The sequence below is a fragment of the Wolffia australiana genome, chromosome 14, assembly GCF_029677425.1.
Source record: "Wolffia australiana isolate 7733 chromosome 14, ASM2967742v1".
NCBI classification, from domain to species: domain Eukaryota; kingdom Viridiplantae; phylum Streptophyta; class Magnoliopsida; order Alismatales; family Araceae; genus Wolffia; species Wolffia australiana.
In genome coordinates, this window is record NC_135848.1 from 8,722,784 (window position 1) to 8,745,021 (window position 22,238).

General features: G+C 38.6%; 2 protein-coding genes across 2 annotated transcripts; both read right to left on the reverse strand.

Moving 5' to 3' along the window:
- Positions 1 to 281: 281 nt before the first annotated feature.
- Positions 282 to 4,405, reverse strand: LOC144711949 (uncharacterized). Its single transcript, XM_078586111.1, has 2 exons — positions 2,777 to 4,405; positions 282 to 609 (listed from the first exon to the last, which is right to left on the reverse strand). Exons 1-2 carry the CDS (start codon positions 4,331 to 4,333, stop codon positions 508 to 510), a joined length of 1,659 nt encoding a protein of 552 aa, XP_078442237.1. The 5' UTR covers positions 4,334 to 4,405; the 3' UTR covers positions 282 to 507.
- A 12,995-nt stretch (positions 4,406 to 17,400) lies between these two features.
- Positions 17,401 to 19,061, reverse strand: LOC144712205 (receptor-like kinase). Its single transcript, XM_078586408.1, has one exon. The coding sequence runs from the start codon at positions 19,044 to 19,046 to the stop codon at positions 17,592 to 17,594; it is 1,455 nt and encodes a 484-aa protein (XP_078442534.1). The 5' UTR covers positions 19,047 to 19,061; the 3' UTR covers positions 17,401 to 17,591.
- Positions 19,062 to 22,238: the final 3,177 nt, after the last annotated feature.

The following is a 22,238-nucleotide window of genomic DNA, read 5'->3' on the forward strand; positions in this document are numbered from 1 at the left end:
AAACAAAGTAAATATATTTCTTACTCCCTTGTAAAATATTACTTCGTTCCTTTCTAAAAAAGAATCATTACATATTTCTGCACTTGAAAAAATTATACAGCACAAAGAAGACGAAGTTGTTTCAAGAAAACAACAACTAAGGCTGGATTAAAAGTTAATCGCTCTTTAATTTAAACCCACTTGGGGATTGCATATAAACCATCCAAATAAAAATAATAAATGTTTATTTTTTATAATTACATATAATAAAAATATAAATTGTGACCGAGTGCATTTAAAGGTGAGCAAAACAGGATAATAGTAGGAACTGCGACTTTGCTTAACGTTATTTACTAGCGCCTCAAATTATCTGGGGGGTTTTTTACTTCAATTATAAAACAGTGTTTTTTTTTTTTCTAAATAGGCCCTGCCCTCAATTTATCTCCTTCCTGTAAGAGCATCGCCATCCCCCCTTTCTCATATGGCTGGGCAACAAGATCCGACGGTCTCTGTTTCTCGATTGATCATCTAGTTTGGCTCACTGATTTCCCCCTCCCTGCAGATGCCAACCTCCACACTGATCTCCTCCTTGGTGCTTCTCCTCGCCCTACAGCAGTTTCTCCTTGGCGCCTGATCCAAGAAAAGTGAATATGATGATAATGATGATAGTATTGGCACTGATGATCATGACTTGATAAACATCATCTTAAGCTGATGATGATGATAGTATTGGCACTGACGGTCATGACTTGATAAGGATGTTGGTACAGGAAGCCATGAGGGAGAATATTAAGATGATGATGATGATAGTATCGTCACTGATGCTCATGACTTGATAAGATGTTGGTATAGGAAGCAAAGAAGGAGAATATTAAGATGACGATGATGATGATGATGATAGTATCGGCACTGATGTTCATGACTCCAAAAAGATGTTGTTATAGAAACCCAAGAAGGAGAATATTAAGATGGAGAGGAAACGAGGATGATGGCTGATACTCGTAACTCGATAAAGAAGATGGAGATGAAGAGGAAATGATGGTGATAATGAGAAGACATTGATGATTAGCATGATGTTCGTGACTTCACAAAGATGATGGTGATGATGATGACAAATTGACAACAAGGGAGGAGGCCAAGAAGATAGGATTAGACTTGTTGTTCCTGACTTGATACATATTACAGTATGAAAGACCAAGAAGAAAAACTAGAGTAAAGAAGATATGTTGGTGATGATGGCATCTAACGCGTGATAAGGGCCCCATCTAACGCAAGAAACATCCAGCCTCTGAAGATGATAGTGATGGTGACAACAAAGGCATGATAAAGGTGACATGATTTAGATAATAGAGTGGTGACAACAGCAACAATGATATGATAATGATGATGGGAGTGATGATGATGATGATGGGGATGGAATTTAGGGGTACCCGTTCCAGAGAAAGGAAATTATGGTGATAATGATAAGGCGATGATGATGATAATGATATTGAAAACGAGGATAAGCCGATGAAGACGAAGAGGAAATGATGTCAACAATGCGCCAAATCTGAAGATAATACTGATAATGATGATAATGATGATGATGATGATGATGATGAATGATGGGGATAATGATGGGGATGACAGTTAGGGGTACCCCGTTCAAGAGAAGGGGATCGGCGCGCTTGTAGATGAAGAGGAAATGACGGTGATAATGAGAAGGCAACGACGATTAGCCTGACGATGATATGGAACGAAGAACCTTGAAGACGATAATGATGTTGACAACGAAGGCATGATACAGTAATGATGACGGTAATGATGATAATGATGATTGAGATGATGATGATGAGGATGATGATGATGATGATGATGATGATGATGATGATGATGATGGGGATGAAAGCAAGGGGGGTACCCCGTTCCAGAGAAGGGGTTCAGCGCGCTTGCAGATGAAGAAGAAATGATAGTGACAATAAGAAAACGATGATTAGCATGATGTTTCTGATTCCACAAAGACAATGACGATGGTGATATGGAAACGAGGAATAAGACGACGAAGACGAAAAGAAAATGATGTTAACAATGCGCCTCTGAAGACGATACTGATGGAGACAACGAAGGCAATGATGATTGGAATGACGATAATGATGATGATAACGATGATAATGATAATTGGGATAATGATAATGATGACGATAACGATGATAATGTGATGATTACGATGATAGTGATCATTGGGATAATGATAATGATGACGATAACGATGATAATGTGATGATAACGATGATAATGATGATTGGGATAATGATAATGATGTCGATAACGATGATAATTATCATTGGGATAATGATAATGATGTCGATAACGATAATAATGAGATGATAACGTTGATAATGATGATTGGGATAATGATAATGATGACGATAACGATGATAATGCGATGATAACGTTGATAACGATGATTGGGATAATGATAATGATGACGATAACGATGACAATGTGATGATAACGATGATAATGTGATGATAACGATGATAATGATGATTGGGAAGATGATAATGATGATTGGGATGATGATAATGATGATTGGGATGATGATTGCGATGATGGTGATGATAATGATAATGGGGACGATGATAATGATGATTTGGATGATGATTACGATGATCGTGATGATAATGATAATGGGGACGATGATATTGATGATTTGGATGATGATTACGATGATGGTGATGATAATGATAACGGGGATGATGATGGGGATGATGGGGATGATGGGGATGATGATGGGGATGAGAGTTGGAAGGGGTACCCGGTTCCAGAGAAGGGGGTCGGCGCGCTTGAAGACGAGGACGCGCTTAACAACGACGGGATCCTCAACCTTCCAGCGGCAGAGGGGGTGCGGCGGCGCCGCCGGGTCTCTCTCATACCTCGTCACCGTCGTCTCGCCGTGGGAGCCATTCCTGGCGACGCGCGCGGCGGCGATGAAGAACACATACGGCTTCTGGCACGGGTTCCTCGCCACGGGCCGCGTATTAAACGCGTACCCCTTATAATCCTCCCTCCTGTACCAGTTCAAAAACGTCCTCGTCGGCATCTCCGCCTCCCTCGGCGACATCACCCCTCTCATAACCTGCACCGCGTACCCCCACGCCACCGCCACCGTCCACTCCCCCTTCACGTAGCAGATACTCTGCTGCAGCAGCCCGGCCTCGTCGAGCCGCGCCGGGCCGCGCACGAGCCGCCTCAGCGCCGCGACCCGGCTCAGCCCCGGCACCACCGGCTCGACCACGTCGAGGTGGTGCAGGGACACGACCGGCGCCACCGGGTGCGCGGCCAGCAGCCCCTGCAAGCTCCCGTAGACGTCGAACTGGTGGAACCCCGCTTCTCTGGTTAATGGCACGCCGAGCTCGGCCATGCAGGCCTGGACTCGGTCGTCGCTGCCGTAGAGCCCCGGGTATCGCGCGATGCACCGGTCCTGGACGGGCTCGAGCTGGGCCGCGAGCGCGCGGCTCACGGCGAAGCCGCCTCCGCCGTAGGCCATGGCCGCCGAGAAGCGCATGTTCTGGACGTGGCTCTCGGAGGGCGCACCGATGTAGAAGGGCTGGCGGTGGTCGTACTTGCGCAGAACCTTGACGAGGTTCTCGGGGAAGAAGACGGTGTCGTCGTCGCCCATGACGAGCCAGCGCGCGTCGGGGGGGAGCTCGGGAAGGCGGAGCGTCTCGGAGACGATGCGAGAGATGCGTATGGCCGCGCGGCGCCCGCCTTTGTGGGTGTAAGGGAGGTGGGAGGTGTTGCCGGAGAGCTTCGGCGGGGGGAGCGCGGCGGTGTCATCGTCGGAGAACTCGACCGGCTCGTCCAACCAGACGAAGCCGCGTGTCCTGCCCGGGCGCCACCAGAGCTTGACGTAGTCCTTGCGAGTCGACCAGAGCTCGGCGGAGGCGGCGATGCCGAAGACGATGTGGCGGAGAGAGGTCGGCGGAGGCAGCGGCGGAGCGGCGGGGGAGATGGGGCGGAGGCGGCGGAGGTGGAGGAGGTGGAGCGCGTAGAGAGTGAAGAAGAGGAAGGAGATGAAGAGGAAGGATTTGCGGAGAGAGTGGGAGAGAGAGAAGAGGTCGCAGATCAGCCGCTGCCCCTTCGGACTCGGCTTCTTCCCCGCGGCGGCCTTCATCTGTTCTTTGCGGGAGAGCGCAATTTCAGCCGGCCGGAGTGGCTTCTCCGTGGAGGAGATGGAAAGCTTGGAAAAGTGAGAGAAAGTGGAGAGAGAGAGAGAGAGAGAGGAAGAAATGAAAAGTAGAGAGAGAGAGATAAAAGAGGGGTTGCATGCAGTGGTGACAAGTTGCGGCCTTCTCGTGGAGGAAGTTGCCATGCGACCATTCACGCGAGCTTTGCTCTGCTGTGGGGAAAACTGTGGTAAGGCCCCGTGTTTTTGGACAATGTCTGGAAGACTAGATCTACCGCGGAGGAGAGAAAAAGAGAGAGAGAGTATTTAATGAATCTCTGTCGGAGACTGTTTCTGATCTGGTAGAATAGCAGCCTGTTTAAGAGTATCACAAACATGGATCCATAGAATAATTGACCGATCGAGAGAGGGAGGGAGGGATGGAGGGATAGAAAGATAGGTTACATAGATTGATATAAAGAAAGATAGATAGATGGAAAGATAAATAGATAATAGATAGAAAGATAGATACATAGATGGATACATAGATAGATACATAGATACATGGATAGATATGTAGATCCTAGATAAATGGATACATAAATAGATAGATAGATAAATTGAAAGATACATAGATGGATACGTAGAAAGATAGATACATGTATACATAGATAGAAACGTAGATAAATGCATACATCAATAGATCGAAACAGATATCTGGCGATCGATCTCTTAATCATACATATGGAGAAATGAAAAAGGAAAAGAGAGAGAGAGAGGGAGAAGAGAGAGATATAGAGAGAGAGGGGGGGAAGAGAGAGAGTTAGATAGAGAGGAAGAGAGAGAGAAGGGGGGAAGAGAGAGTTAGATAGAGAGGGAGAGAGAGAGAGGGGGGGAAGAGAGAGAGAGAGGGAGAGAGAGAGAGAGAGAGAGAGAAAGAGAAAGGGAATGAGAGAGAGAGAGAGAGAGTTAGATTGGGAGGGAGAGAGGTAGAGAGAGAAGAGAGAGATAGAGAGAGGGGGGAAAGAGAGAGAGAGTTAGATAGGGAGGGAGAGAGATAGAGAGAGGGGGGGAAGAGAGAGAGAGTTAGATAGGGAGGGAGAGAGATAGAGAGAGAGGGGGAAAGAGAGAGAGAGTTAGATAGGGAGGGAGAGAGATAGAGAGAGAGGGGGAAAGAGAGAGAGAGTTAGATAGGGAGGGAGAGAGATAGAGAGAGAGGGGGGAAAGAGAGAGAGAGTTAGATAGGGAGGGAGAGAGAGAGAGAGAGAGGGGGGAAAGAGAGAGTGACTTAGATAGAGAGAAAAAGAGAGGGAGAGAGAGAGAGAGAGAGGGAAAGAAATAGAGAGGGAGAAAAAGAGAGAAAGAGAGGAAGAGGGAGGGAGAGAGAGAGAGAAAAAGAAAGACTGAAATAATGAAAGAGAGAGAAAGAGCAGTGGTGAAGACAGGTGTAAATGATGGCGGACGAGGACCGCAGCGATGAATGGATTGGAGAGGAAGACGCCGCTACCGACGGATCTGAGGAAGTAAGCCGTACTGGGGCACCAACAACAGTACAAAACAAGCTGGAGAAATGTGAATATCTATTGATATCCTAAAGAATTCAGATAGATACAGTAAAAATTAATTGCCGTCTTTTGTAGGTTTGAGTACAATAACTCTCCATACTTTTTTTAAATTGCCTTGTTTTAATTTTAATATTTCCGTATGTCAGCATATTGATCATCCGATGTCTACCTTTTCAATGTCCACCTTTTAATTACCATTTCAATGTATCTCTCTCAATCTACTAATGTTTCTATCTATATAGGTTTATCTATGCGGTTTTGTAAAAATTAACACCTTCATATTTCACGCATAATGGCCTAACAATGTTCGCCCATGGTCATCTCAGGGCTACATATTTTCAATAATTCCTCCATTTTAAACCTTCCTAAACGATTTCAATATATTATGTATATACGGAGATAAGTGACGTCGACCATCCAGTCAATGAACCTATCCTTAGTTTAGAACTCGATGAATACATTACAGTATAGATCTTTGGGTAGGTCAGACATCATTTTTGGGTAGGTCAGACATCATTTTGGGAAAACAAAAATAAATTTACTTATTTTATACTCTGAATCATTTGATGTCAGAATAGATGATCAATTTTATATATAGAGGTTTTTAAAGGAATGGTAAAACAAACATTATGGGAGTTTAAAATGACTGGGTTATTTCTACCCTATTTTCTCTCTCTTATTTAATGCATGGTATCATATTTTAGATCCCAAATGTTGGTACCAGTTCTGATTATTTCAAAAATACAAATATCTATGTTCTGGAGTCTTTAGTTTCTTTCACCCCTTCTCTCCGTATGCATGAAAATTGTACTCCAACAAGCAAGAGACAAGTCTCACTCCTTGAAGAATTCTGCACGCCATTTTTTTAGTGTTTCTGCAACGGTACACTCTTTAATGGAAGATATTTTATTATTCATATATCCATCTAAATCTCTCATCTGGCTTAAATTATTTCAAAACTATATAAAAACAACTCTCCAGATATTATCGAGTAGCTAATAAGAATTTTCTTAAAGAATGACTTTCTGGCGAAGAGGAAGAACAAAAATTATTCAAAATAAGAGAAATGTCACTGAATTAGAAGTCCAAATCTACAAAAAAAAAACTTTTCGGGAGAGAGGAAGGTCGGTCTCCAGTCTGCTTATTACCAAGGAAGCATGAGTGGTGGGGGGTGAAGGTAACATTGGCTGTGAAAACAGGAGTCAAAACCAGATATACAAGTGTTAAGGCAGGAACCTGATCACATACCTTTGGATGTCGGTGGAGCAGAGGGATAGTGAGATTGTGCAGTGAAATTTTTTGTCAACCTTGGTAGGTTAGGGTGCCTGAAAGATGCCTGGATTACTGAGACATGATGCACAGGAGTTTATTTTTTTCTCTTAATGTGAATAAAACGTGTGTTACATCCTTGTCATCTTCCTTCCTCCCTATTAATGAACACCATAGGTCACCTAGTTGACTGGATAAGAGTTAGTAAAAAAAAAATTAGAGAGACTAATTCCACACCCCCCCCCCTTTAGGTTATACATTGAACACATAAGTTCAAAATTCTAAGTCTGATGGTGGTATAGAAAGAGGAGAAAGGAAGATGAGGCCCATAATTGTTTATATATAAGCATTCTGAATAGATGGATTCACTTGTATATGGGATATGTGTTCCTTTCATTCACAACATTTCACAAGATGAAAAATGAATTCCTTGTCAAAGAGCACATAAATAAATATTCCCATAATTTGGTCAAGACGAATGTTGTAATGTTTGTTATCACATTTTGCAGTATTTCATCAGTAGTGAAAGTTCTCCAGTGTCTGGAGTTTTCACATAAAATTATTGAAGGGTCGATGAAGAAGAACACCACAAACAAGAACCATTCAAATAGCTTGAGAATGGTTGCATAATTCCGATATATCCAACTAATAAAAATTAATAATTTGAATAATCTAATTCAAGAGATGTATTTATTTATAAATAAATATAAAAATTATTAATTCATCTAATCATTAATTTTTTCAATGATAATGATTATATTAAATATATTATCCACTTACAAATTCATGAGTTTTAACATTTATAATGATGAAATCTTATATATATATATATATTAACACATATCATTTAAGTACATGTGTTTTGGATTTAATTCCTTATGGACCCTTTTTATATTTTTTTTAGTGAGTGACGAGTCAAATTAGCCTTTTACTATCAAGGAGAAGAGAAAAAATCTTACAAATCATTGTCCTTAACAATAGAATTCTTCACAATAGAATTTGACATTATAATATCAATAAAAAATGTGTATGATTTTAAAAAACTTAACTATATCATTGGTTCCTAATGCTAAATTAATTCTTAGCTTTTTTGTGATGAGTACTTCTCAACAGAATTTTTTTGATAAAGTTATATACGTTGTGTTTTGTTCATTTATATTTGGTCTAATGTTTTTCCAATCACAGATTGAGGATATAAGGAAAATATGAAATTGTCATTTCTTATGATAAATTATCTAATTATTTTTTCCTGTTGTTAATGACCCATATTTTGATATTTTAATAATTTTTTTCACTTTTATGATTATTAATTTAATCAATTTTATTTTTTATTTAATCTTTTTTCACTTTTATGATTATTTTATGACATTCAAGCATGTTTATATATTATACAATATAATCAGGATATGAAAAAATGTATTCCCTGAAATTGAGGATGGACAGAAAAATGGGTGGAGCCTCTTCCCTGGGAGATGTATTTTGATTATTTGAAACATGTTCATTATAGGGTTCTCGATAGCGACAAAATATGAATGCTGTCCTTCAGAGATAATAACAGTGGATCATTGTTGATCATCTCAGAATAGGAGTGAATCCCGTCAACCAGTCTCGAACAAGGTCGACCGTTGTCTCCTTAATAATCAGAACCAAGAAATCTGAATTAACAAATGTTAAATTTAGTTTAATCTCTCACTTCAAGGCTATCACAACAGAGTTAGTGCAAAGAATATAAGAGTATTATATCTGATATAACCCTTTTAAGTCTAAGTTAGCCTTATGAATTAATGCTAATTGAGTTAGAAATCAAACTAATCAAGGAATTGGTGAAAAAGTGATGTATTAACATCTAGTCCTGTCTTCGCACCAATTTCTCTCTCTTACAGAGCCCTTGATCACGCTCATTTTTTTCCTCATAAAAACTTTCACTAATGCTTTAAGTCAATGGATTTTTTTAGGATCTCAGCATTTGAATAAGCAGAAATACTTTCTCTGACTTGATGTAGATCTTTAAAAATGACTGATTTTTCTTAGTTTGTCTTAGTTTGTCAAGTACATTTGAATATATATAAAGATGGATGGTCGTCCAATTGTTATCTGCCAACTAATATTTTCAGTTTTCTTTCGTAATTTTACATATTTTCCCTGAAATTTGGCCATTGTTTCATGTTTTCTTAAATTTGGTCAACTCATCATGCTTAAGTCAACTCGATCCTTCTAAAAATTACACTATATTTTGAATCCACTTGCGCTGCACCTGAAACTCACTAGATCCAATATGTTTGCCCATTAGCCTACTATTTCACAAACCAACGCAGTCTAAGAAAATCTCAGTAGCCCATAAATCTTGAAAAAAATATAAATAAATTATTAAATAGAAGATATAATGTTATATAGAAATTCCTAAAAATCTGTAAATGACATATAGAAAGTTTAAAAATAACTGTTTGATTCATTTTAATGCAGAATATATTGATTTAATTATTTCTAACTGATAACACCCTAAATTCGGTCCTTATTTCATGCTATTAGCAAAATTTTATGCATTTAAGGAGCTTGAAATGGGTTTTTTATCATATATTTACATAAATTTAATGTTTCCAAGTGATTTCTGATTTTTCCCTAATTTTCTGTTAATTTTATGAATTTTCTAGGATTTATTTGAGCTTGAAATAATTATTTTTAAACGAAAATGGTTATAATTTAATTTTGAGCCTAATTATTATGGGGATGAAATACCAAATTTTCTATAATTTTCTGGAATTTTCAAGAATTATTTAGACTTTAATTCGATTTTTCGAGATTTATTTCAGTGAGTAATGAATTTTTAAAGAGGAAAAGGATATATTTATAATGAGAAAATGAGTTTTGAAGCAATTTCTACTATTCTAGGGGCTTTTCGTAAATTTCAGTTGCAATTATGCCCTCAAAAACAGCTCTCGGTAGTGTATGCAGACGTAAAGCTATTATTCAAACATTCACAGGGTTTTATTGCAATTACTTAGTATTTTTAAGTGGTTTTTATGAGAAATCAGAGGAGAGAATGCGCGAAGGACATATTCACAATTACTTTTGGGCGGCATCAGGCTGCAATTTCAAACTTTATGAAGGGCTTCTACGCAAATTATTCAGAAGAGTTTTTTGGGAGTCAATGTGGCCTCATCTCAGCCGTAGGCTGAGAATCCGACGGCGTTTGATGATGGGCGCCACCGGGAGGTAAGTTCACCGCCCATGCGACTCATACAACGCACGCACACGGGCGGTAATATGGCATTTGTTGATTCGCCCATGCTGCACAAGATGCACACTTCAGTGCATAGCAAAACGTACCACGCTCATTTTTTACACCTTTTCTCTTTGTTTTTATTTTTTGCCAGGGGGCACGTGGCGCTTGGAGATCAAACCCAATAAACAAAATTTAAAATGCGCCTGCCAATCAGCGATTGACACATCATGGCGTGTTAAAGAAAATTTAAATTAAATAAATGAAAATTGATCCAATGGCTATGATTGGTCAATTTTCATTTATTAATAACTTTTGATCCTGAAGTCCGATTGAGATGATTTTTTTATGGATTTGCTCGTCTTGATCCCTCTTTGTATCTTTGTGGTTGGATCATTCAGATCAAGCCTACATTTATAGATAAAAATTAATTACTAAATGGGGATAAATTGGTAATTTTTACCATTAAACCTAAGTATAAAAGCCAAATTTCGAGAGGAGGGGGTCATTCTTGATGGTGATCTATCACATCTGCAAGACAGAGAGGAGCTCCAGCTTGGATCAACTTATGTGGTACCTTTTTCTTTTTTGTATTTGAACTTTCGGTGTATTTTGGACGTTGTTAGTTGAATTTCTTAATCGTTCTTCTTGATCCTTGTCTGAACTTCTAAATGGCTTGGCTTGAGCGGCATGTACAAGCCCTGATTAGGATTAAGAGGAGAAATTAAAAGATTTACCTAACTATTCCAAGTGCATATCAAGAAAACTATAAAAAAAAACTTATAAAAAGGGTTAACTTTCTAGGAGATTAGGTTTCCCATTTTATTTTCCAATAGTGTAATTATTCCTGAATTATCAAACCTTAAAAACCCCAACCAAAACAAATCAAAATTTTCTTCTTAATCTCTCTAATTGAATTGTTTGACCCTTTCAATTGGATCAATTAATTCAATTTAGAGCCCCTTATTTCTTCTATTCCTCTCATCTATTCTACCCCCCTTTCTAAATTTCATCTCTAATTAGGGTAATTTGATCTCTGTTGAAGATTAAATTAACCCGAATTAGGTTCAAGGTATTCATGAAGAACATCAATTGGATTCCTTACTAGCTTCCCTTGGACGATACTCGTACTTACCACTACACATCTTAAGTAGAGTTTTTATAAATTTTATTGTATAAGCTAAAATTGACAATGACAAGGGTTTAAAATTGCATAAAATTCACCCCTATGTTTGGCTTATTACTAGCTAATATAAATATTGAATAGCATGGTTATGCATGCATAAAATAAATGCAATTATGCATTATTTCTACAATTGAATTGCATAAATAATGATAAATGATGAGAAACTCCATGTTTTGAATTCATGTCATCGCTTATTGGCACCCATCCTGCAATAATCCTAGCCAATGAAAATGGTTTTTATAAGTTTTGAAGGTCAAATGAGGCAGGTAGTGAACTATGGATGTGCCATGTATGTGTAGAAGTTAATAGTCTACATTATCTGGGAGGGAAAAAAAATTTGAAAATTAACTAGGAAGGAAATTATATAATGAGAGTGGATCTCAACAGCCAATATCACATAGAAATGTCTAATATAATTGATATTTAGAACCATGGGTGATAGTTCAAGATGATATTATCAAAGGTGTAGTAGCACCGTACGGTGCCATGTATCATGGTTAGGTCCAGATAATTCTGTTAGTTACTTGATGTATGAGTACTTCACTTCTCTTTTCAATGATCCTCTCACATTTTATAATAATTTTACGATAGGTCGTAAAGCCAAGCTGTATCAAAGGTATCAAGACTCCATGTACGATGTCGTTTGTGTCCATTAGTGACTAAATTAGGGAGAAAATTGTCCTCTCCAATATTTCACAATTTTTAATACAACTCACTTTTGGACTTGACATCCAAATTCAATTGCTTTATGCATTCAAAAAAGTCCACAGTTTATTTTCAGTTATATCTCTTTGTTGTCACCAACATGCACTTGATTTTGCCATCAGGGGATTCGACACAGTTTTCATTATATGTTTTGATCCAAAACCAAGCATTTTAATTTCAATTGTTCTCTTATGTCAAAATGTAAGTATAATGATGTAATATATAAGTATATATAGCAGAAATTTTATTTGTATATTTTAAATTAAGATATAAATTTAGTAAGCTATATAAATATTAGTAGAGATAATATTCTTACTCGGGAATATTCTTAGATAGGTTATATGTATAATAAGATATCTAGGTACAGTAATTGAAAGAAGATTGAGATTTAGGGACATATTAATAGGTGTATTTTCTTTTTTAATAAAATACAAGAGGAGGAATGGAGAGGAAAAGGAATATGAATAAGATGAACAATAAGATGTTAATTAAGTGTATGTTGGGACATTAATTAAGTATAGTAGGAGATCTAGGTACAGTAACTGAAAGATGATAAAGATTTAGGGGCACATTAATAGGTGCATTTTCTTTTTTAATAAAATATGAGAGGAAGAATGGAGAGGAAAAGGAATAAGAATAAGATGGATAATAAGATATTATTTAAGTATATGTAGATTGATGAGGTAAAGGTAGATTATATATCTGATTGGAGTTTAAGATCTACATAGATGAGGAGAAAATGTATTTTAATTTGGAAGAGGATATGAGGAATTAGGTAGAGTAGAAAAGGGATAGAAGATAATATAGAGTAATTAGGTAGAGTAAAGATGAAGAAGAGCAGAATACATTATCTTTTAATATAAGATGAATCAACTGGATTGAGTAAAATATTTGGATGGGTAAAATATTTAGATGAATCAACTACATCTATTAACATAAGACAAATATATGTAGAATATTTACTATAGTTTTTGACATTTTTTAGGATAGAAATTAAAAATAAATTAGAAGAGAGATTTGAATGAACTCCAGGTGTTTGACAAAATGCCTCACAAAGGCAAACCAAAAATACTCAAATAAAAATCAATTGTCAATTTATTTTGAACTAAAATGTTATCAAAAAAGACTACATACTAATGATCAACTGGATTGAGTAAAAAATTTTACCAAATATGTGCTTATTTTGATGAGCAAGGTCAAAGGGCCCAATCTCCACTCCCTAACTTTGGCAAACTTCTTTGTGTGTCCTCTGTGTTGGCACAGATATGAGTCTTCCTAAAACTTCTCCAGAGCCAACTTGAATTATCCAGTTCTTGAGAGGCCTCACCACCCGTGGATGCATTGAGCTGCATTAGAAAGGAGCATCAACTGTTCTTCTTTTCTTGTGGCATGAAATGGTGAAATCACAGCAAGAGGCTATGAATGGATCAAGAGAGACCTATCTTGATCATGGATCATGTAGATAATCTCTGAATGGATCTCCCAGGAGCAACAGGAGCACATTTGGCTTCCAGTCATCGGCCTCCATGGGCCGACTAAAGGCAATGATGGCTTAGGGTGGAGAAGGATGGCTTTACCCTCCCGCCCCCTCCTTCCAATCTCCCTAATAAGGAGATAATTCATAGCTATGGACTCCACTTATTTTGATGTGCCCCCACCCTTTTCCATCTATGTGTTCATCCCCATTAGCTTGTGGATCCTCATCATCATCCACTAGCCAATCACCATGCCACTCGTTTGGGCCTCACCATCCTCTTCAGCCAACCAGACAATTCAAAACCTGAAAAGACAGAAAATAAAATTGAAGTTAGACTGGTACTTATCAACTTGCCCTTTATGGCACAAGATTTGGACTGGGTCAGCTCGAAGCCCGATAATTCACTGTATCTGATTTCTTTAAGGTCTCATCTTGTCGGCCCTTGATTCATCAATTGCTCTTCATCAGCCTGCCCCACGATGAAACCAAAAAAAAAATGTGTAAATCACATGTCTAAATAATAGAAGCTTACAGGATATATAAATTGAGCCCATTGTTGCATGTTGAGTAAAATAAATCTCCTTCGCTCGCGCACAGGCTCTGCATTGTGACTGGCCTCTCTTCCAAGGGCTATTAGGGCCGACTTAGAACCATCACCAAGCCCCCCCAGGCCCCTTGTGTCCCTGCTAGCTGCACGTAGCTTGCTCGAGTGCTGGCCCATGGTAACTACTGCTAGCTTGAGCATATTTTCACTCATTGGATGACAGCTAACTTGAGATCTTGGTGTGCTTGCTCTCCTAGCCACCATTGGCTCCTCCTTCCCAATATTTTTGCTCTTTTCAATTTATTTTTATTTTATTTAAATATATCCCAGTAATATAGAGGTTAGCCCAGAAATCTGTTCCATCTCTTAAAGTCAGTAATACAAAATGTAGGGCTTGTAAATCATATACAATGTATAAAACTGTAAAATTAATATGATTGACCAATGATCTATGAAATGTAATTCAACATTAAAATGAGAATAATGTGGGCACAATGACATCAAAATAGCCTTAAAAGGTGTATGAATGCATGCATCAAATTGGCGTTAAAAGGTGTAGAATGTAGTTATAAAGTAATAAATACCTGATTTGGGATAGTTTTCTAAGAACAAAACAATTATTATCCTTAGCAAATAATTTCAAAGAGTGCATTGATAACATGATATACAAGATATCTACTTTTTTTAAGCTTTAACATGTGTCATTCCATGAGGAATTGGTAGTAATTTTTTTGTATCCACGACCTGAAGCTTTCATTTGGGCTAATTATATATGATTGTTCATCAAAATAATTCAGCCGTTTACCTATGAGACACAAATATAAATTATTATAAATATCATAATATTATTTTTTATATTATTTGCACCAATGCATGTTAATTAAACATGAAATACCAAATAAAGTTAATTTGACCTTCATTCATTTTTTAGTAAATGATATTATGTTTAATTTGATGTTTAAAAAATAAAGCAAGACATAATAGATATTTATTATATTAATTTGATTTGCAGAGTATGCACTTTGGAAACCATGGAGATGACTTTTTGATCCACATCCATTTGATATTTAACAGCAAGAAACGGAGATTTTACAGATTACATTTTTCCATAACATTACTATGTATTTTCTTAAACAATAATTTGACATGATGTTTTTTATCAAAGTATATGTGAAAAGTATAAGCATTAATTTAAATCGAAGTAATGAACAGGAGGATTTGAACCAAGCATCGTACTAGAGGAAGTCATTTGGGATTCTTTCATATCTTAAAATAAAATACAATGCATAATGATTCTATAATCGGGTCAGTCTTTTATGATTATCTTAATGATTTGAAATAGTTCATCTTGAGAAATAATTATGAGTATTTGTGAAGAAAACCATTATTAAGTTAATGAATCAAGTGAGCTAAAATTCAACATGGTCAACCTAAGAGAATGTATATATATCTACCATTAACGGCTGGTGTGGTCAACCGGGTTCAACTCTTAAGCCTGTGGAAACTTGTTTGGGCCACACATGAATCATATGAAAACCTGAATGTTCAACTTTTTATTTGGTTTCCAATGGTATGAGTTGATCTATTATGTTGGGAAAAGGTCTTAGTAAGTTGAACTAAACTTTCAATTTGCCTCTGACCATCAAATTAAATGTGCATATATTATTTTCCTCTCTTTGAAACAATAGGCGCTTCAGGTTCTGTCGGTGCTTCATACAATTTTGTCTTCTCCATATTACCATATCCCTAGAGTTAATAATTTTCAATGAGAACTATTAGTTGCTATTGTCTAATATAGTGAGTAAAGGCTATGGAAAGAAGATGGTAACCCCATAAAAAGATGAGAGTTAAATCCCAAATTTTATCAAAGAACGTTTTCTTGTTTAATATATCTTGTCTGTATAAACTATAAGAAAAAAGATAGGAAGATATAAGATAATTGATATGTATCAGCCAAACTAGTAATTGATTTCAGCCAGTTTACTAAGACCAAGGAAAATTAGGTTATCTAGGTTCTACCTAATTTTATTTTATATCATCAATTCTATACATATCTATGGAGTTCTATCTAGTGATAGAAGATGACACAGTATATGCTGTGTCCCATACCAGTTAAATTATTGTCCTTGAGCCCAAGAGATGGGACAGAGGATGTAGATGGGATGTGTCCCATGTTTCAATCACAGGTATCTGATGTTGGACTGCATGGTGCAGGAGAGAGACATCAAAAGTGAGAGAGATACAAAAAGATGGTCATGAAGAGTCGTCAGACGATTAATATTTATGTGTTTTCAATTGAACTTTAATGACCAATTTTCAGTTCTTGCCACATTAATCGAGACAAGGTGGTTTCCCAGAAGATAATGCAACACATTTTCTGATCAAAAGACATAAACTGATACGAAACTCCCATTGAATCGATATGTTAATGCCAAAAATAACTAATGGGCAAAGAATGAAAACACTCGCTTTGTCTCTCATTCAGTTAGGGATTACACTCCATGCATTTACTCCAAAGGATCTCACAGATGAAGGCTTCTTCAATATAATCTAGGACATTTTTTGCAATGATTATCTAGGTTTGATTAGGTTGCCATTGGGTCGTAGGATCTAATCACTAAAAACATGCATCTACGCTTAATGAGTAGATAGGACATCTTATAACAAGAAACAAGGCATATAGGAGCTGTAAGATACTAAGTGGATGGAGAGAGTGAGATATGAGATGTATTGGAAGAAAAAGCATGCCGAGGAAAGTGAAGTGGAGGAAATTATTAGGATTAATAGCCAATCTCTACATGAGTAAGGTGTTAAAGGGTAGGTCAATATTATGTAAGTATTCATGCAAGTCCTAGAGGGTTCCTGAGTTTTGACAGCCTCAAGGAAAAAGTTTAATTTCTAAGATAACAGAAATTATAATGGGAACAAATTTTTAGTTCCCATTGCCACTAGCTTAATTTCCATAACTCATATGATTATCTGCTCATAAGATGACATGATCAAAAGCTGCAGGCATAAAATTTCCATCATTGAGAGCAGATTAAAATGGCAACTTTCCACAATGTCAAACCCAACATTCTCATCGTCATCATCATGGTCCATCCGCAACCAGGACGAATGCCAAGGACTATGGTGATGGCCCTCGAAAACTGGATGATAATGCCGATCAACGACATGATTAATTTTTCTTGTCTTAGTTAAGAAATCGATAGATGGTGAATCATGGAAACCAGATGGCAACGATGATGATTCATCGACTGATGGATTTGACAAACGATAAATGATAATCCCCCAGTAAAACATGGAAATGAAAAGTACAAACGATGCTCATATTAACTCAAATGATTGTCAGCTCGCAAGATAAACACGATGAAAAGCCGTGGCCTTAAATTTTACATTATTTCAAGGAGACCCAGATTCCAATGGCGTATAAAGAATGCAACTTTCAATCAGAATATTATCAATATATGTACACCATTACCTCAACACAAGTCATCCATCACCACACAGTTTTCCCAGAAGGAAGAGAAATCCCACTGCCCAATTCTCCCTCCTCAGACGCCACAGGCAACCAAGCCAAAGAACTTCTCCTCTCCTTCCTCAGCCATTTCCCCAACATAAACACCGCAAACACCAAGACCATGATAGTGGAGCCACACATGAGAGAACGAAAGAACATGTAAGCTTTCCCATACCCATGATTCTCACACAGTTCATGCAGGGGTACCATCCCATCAAGACTTCCAACTGAATTACTCAGCTTGAATATCTCCAATCCGTTCAACAACCCCTTGTGATTTGCAGGAAATCCATGATCATCAGGACTGATCCCAACCGTTAAATACCCTCTACCATCCACCCCGGCTATGAAATCAATGTAGTAAGGAGAGGAGAGAGTCTGGCCAGCGGCTTCAGAGAGATCAAAATCCTCATAAACGATCTTCCCATTGATCAAAATATCGAAGTAAAGCTGGTTAAGCGCCAAGCTGACGATATCACAGAAGTGCATCCTGACCAAGTACTTGTAACCAGGAACAAGAGGAAAAGCCCATGTCATGTTGGAATTTCCCACCCGGCATGTATCATAGACATGGTCAGGAGCAACCTCACGGCTGGCGCCACCTTCTCTGTAAGCCAGGCGGCCGCTGAAGGCCGTAGATTTCGAATTGGACGGCCCGGATTGAAGAAATCTGGAGTCGTCCGCCGTCCAAGTTCTCCAGAGGGTGTCATTAAATGGCGTAACTTTCCCCCCGCCCACGTTGATTCTGTGCGAGGATTCCATAGCCAGATCCGTCAAGCCCATGTTCTTGAAACCCTTGTCGGACTCCGACCAGGCAAGATCGGAGAGGAGGTCTTTGGGAGCAGAGAAGACCTCGATCGCGTTGATCACAGCCGTCGATTCGGCATCCGCCGGGGTGAGCACGACCGTCAGATGATCCGATCGAGCCTTGACGAGGAATTCCTTCACCAGAGGGCCGGCCGGGGGAAGGGTGAAGTTGCGGAGGAGGACGAAGCCGGCCGCCGAGACGTGGAAACGCGCGGACGAGAGATCGACGGAGGACGACGGGAAAGGACGGAAATGGAGGCGGATGACGAGAACGACGACGGGATTGTCGATTCGGAAGCGGTACACGGCGGGAGAGAGGAAGACTCTCGCCGTGCGGTAGATCTCGGGGAGGGAGGAGGAGGGGTTGGGATCGGCGATGGCGATCGATCTGGACGGCGATCTGAGGGAGAAGAGCGACGTGGCGGATGGGGAGCCGTCGGATTGGAATACGCGGCGGTCGTCGACGGCGGAGGCGGCGGCGCCGCCGCCGCAGTTGAGGAGGTGGTCGACGGCGGGGGAGAAGGCGAGCGCCGCCGCGCTGTGGCGGAGGGCGGCGGCGGCGACGGCGGCGACGGCGAAGAGGAAGAGACGAGCTTCCATTTCTCTCTTCAATGGCGAATTGACCATCGAAAGGGGGCGAGAGAGGGGCTTTTATACCCCGGTTTCAAGGAAATTATGCCCTCGGGAGAAGGGTAAAATGGGGATTTCACAAGGCCAGCTGGAGCTAGCCTGGCCTGACCGTTTGGGGGCCGCAACCATAGTCAAAATATATTTCCTAAGAATATAGTGCATGGGCACGGATGTCAAATTATAAATTACAATTATGTCCGAGGATGAAGAAATTGTTCCGTCCCCGAGTTCGGACGATTGAGGGAATGAATAATCTTGGGCCGGTTCGTCGACGGGACGGTTGTTTCATCCATGAAGGAAATTACTGTCCCATCTGGGGTCTTGGATGGCAGGCAGGACTGTTTACGCGTCCTGCAAGGGTTATGTCGCCGCACAGCACGCGTCAAATTCCAGCTGGAGCTCTCATGCGAATACATAACTATAGTTCCAGATTGTCCCGGATGTGGACAATGGACAGGATGGGACGACTTCCAGAGTAAGTTAAGGGACGAAGGACGGGACGGTTTTTTGTCCAACGATAGAAAAACCGTCCTGTCCAATCCTTCGGGGACAGTTTTTCGTCCGGTCCAGTCCTCCCGGGACAAATTTTTGTCCCGACCCTCGTCCCGGACGAAAAAAACCCATTTTATATTTTTAATATATTAATATAGATTTTTTCAAGTTCTTTAGGGAATCATGGAGGAGAGAGAATGCGAAGGGACATAATTAGAATTATTTTGATGCAAACTGTCATAGCGAGGCCACGTGGAAACATCTCAACCGTCGGATGTGAATCCGGTGGTTTTCCGTCCAGATTAGTCCGCCCATCATTCGAGAACTCTGGACGGACGGTTTTTTCGTCCCATAGGACAAAAACCGTCCCGTCCGGTGGTCCCCGGGACGAATTTTTGTCCCAAAATTCGTCCATATCCTGCGACGGTATGATTTTTTTGTCCTGGGATGAAAAAATTGTCACGCCTGCGTCCCTGCCGCCTGTTTAGTGCACTGCTTCTTTCAGGACATTGGATGTGTCCAGAATGTCTTAGACGAGATAGGACCTAGAGAAAAATATCAGGAATGGGACAACTCTGGACGGGATGATTCAGACGAACTTCTAAAAATTGGGGCATAGGATGGTATGATCTTCGTCCAGTCCTGTCCTTCGTCCGTGTCCTAGATGATAGTGCGCTATAATTAAGAAAGTGCATGCCCGTGTGAAGAAAAATTATAGAAAGTTGAGAAATTAATATAAATTTATTGATCCTTCCAGTTCTGCCGGTTTAGTCATAATGATATCTATAAATTTGAAAACTGAGGAAATTTGTGATCCATAATGATATCTATAAATTTGAAAACTGAGGAAATTTGTGTCTTAATTTCTATGATTGAAGAAATTATAATCAAAGTCTATGCTCAAGTTTAGACAATTAGATGAAGTCAATAAATTAATACAAATTTACTGATGCTTGGAGTCAATAGGTTTAATCATCCACAGAGAATTAGTTATCATCTATAATGATCAATTCGTGCTCAAGGAAGTATCAATTTGAAAATTGAGGTGATATTTGTCTGAATTTATCTGATTTCTCAAAATTGAGGAGATTATTTACAAACTACATGCCCGAGTGAAGAAAAATAGAGGAAGTAAAACAATCAATACAAATTGATTTACCCTTAATAAGAAATCAGTTCAATCATCCAAAGAATCTAATTAGCATCCATATTCATAGTCAAGAAAATATCAACTTTGAAATTTGAGGAAATTTATGCTCGAATTTCTCTGATTTCTAGAAATTGAGGAAATTTGTACCAAAATGAAAAACTATTCGTCCTTTCTGATCAATCGTTTAATCATTCGCATAGATCTATTTTTTCATCCATGATGATTAGGTCATCATCAAGAAAGTATAAATTTGTGTTGGAATTGATTCTAGAAGTATCATTAAAGGGTTTTCAATTACATTTGTCAGAAAACTTCATGCCCAAATTCAAGAAAGTTAGAGGAAGTCAACAAATCAATATGAAAGTAAAATTTTATTGATCCTTGCCGATCAATCTGTTTGATCGTCCATAGAGATTTAATTGTCATCCATAATGATTGATTTCATCATCTATACAATATCAATGTGTGCTAAATAATGAATTATTCTCAAATTCTATTAGTAATTTATCTGTAAATTGGTTGTGGAAGTATCATTCAGGGGTTTCAAAACTTGGACAAAAATTGATAAGTGAAGGAAAATAATTGGAGAGAAAGGTATCATTTAGGGATATAAAATAAATATAGATAGAGAAGTTTGATTAATACTAGACTTGAAGCTAAATGGCTCTGAATTATTAATGTCAGGTAGACCGAGAGCACTGATTCATCAACAATGTTTTTTAATAGATTGAAGTGATTATTAACTAAACCAAGAGACAATGCTTTAAAAGCTCCCAAGCTTTGGTACTCGATGCCTTATAAGTACCGATTCAGATGCATCTTTACATACTCTCCTGAAGTCGCACCTTCTTTATTTGTTTGTTTTTTTTTCTCCTAAATGCTTGACAAACTTCAGTGTTATATCCATCATAATTACTGATTTTATTCTTGATCTTTTCGACAACCTTGTTCATAATCTGCATTATTCCTAAAGATGTGTCTTTTGCTCACTGCTCTTGAGTCTTCATATTTGTCTTTACTCTACTCCTGGAGTCACACTTTCTTTATTTGTTTGTGTCTGATCTGAAACGCTCATAAACTTTGGTACTGATGCATTTTAAGTACATGGTTCATTATCTGATCATACTTATACGATAATTATATATGATCATATGGCTATATGTGTGACGACAATGAGGACAAATAGTGGGTGCTCATTGGAGAAAGAGTTTACTAAATTGATCCAAAGATTCCCTTAATGATACTATACCTAAATGTCAATCAGGTTGATTCATGTCACGGTTGTATAAGTGATCCATTGACCTGAGACACCAAGGACATCTCATGGATGCATGACTACATTTTGACTATGACTTAAGAGTCTATAACCAGGGGATTTGAACAAGTCATATCTCAAATGTAGGAAAAGACCCACAGAGAGGATTGAGTGTCAAGATGGGATCGTCCGCCCTCGATTTAAGATGAGATTTACTAAAGGAAGGTGATGCATTTAAATTCATAGCCAAGGGTAGTAAGGTTATTAGTGATAACATTCTCTTATAATCCCT

Coding starts and splice junctions, on each gene's coding strand:
- LOC144711949 (XM_078586111.1), bottom strand. CDS start 4,333: ATGGCAACTTCCTCCACGAGAAGGCCGCAACTTGTCACCACTGCATGC. Junction 610..2,776: donor ACCCCCTTCTCTGGAACCGG/GTACCCCTTCCA, acceptor TTCTTGGATCAG/GCGCCAAGGAGAAACTGCTG.
- LOC144712205 (XM_078586408.1), bottom strand. CDS start 19,046: ATGGTCAATTCGCCATTGAAGAGAGAAATGGAAGCTCGTCTCTTCCTC.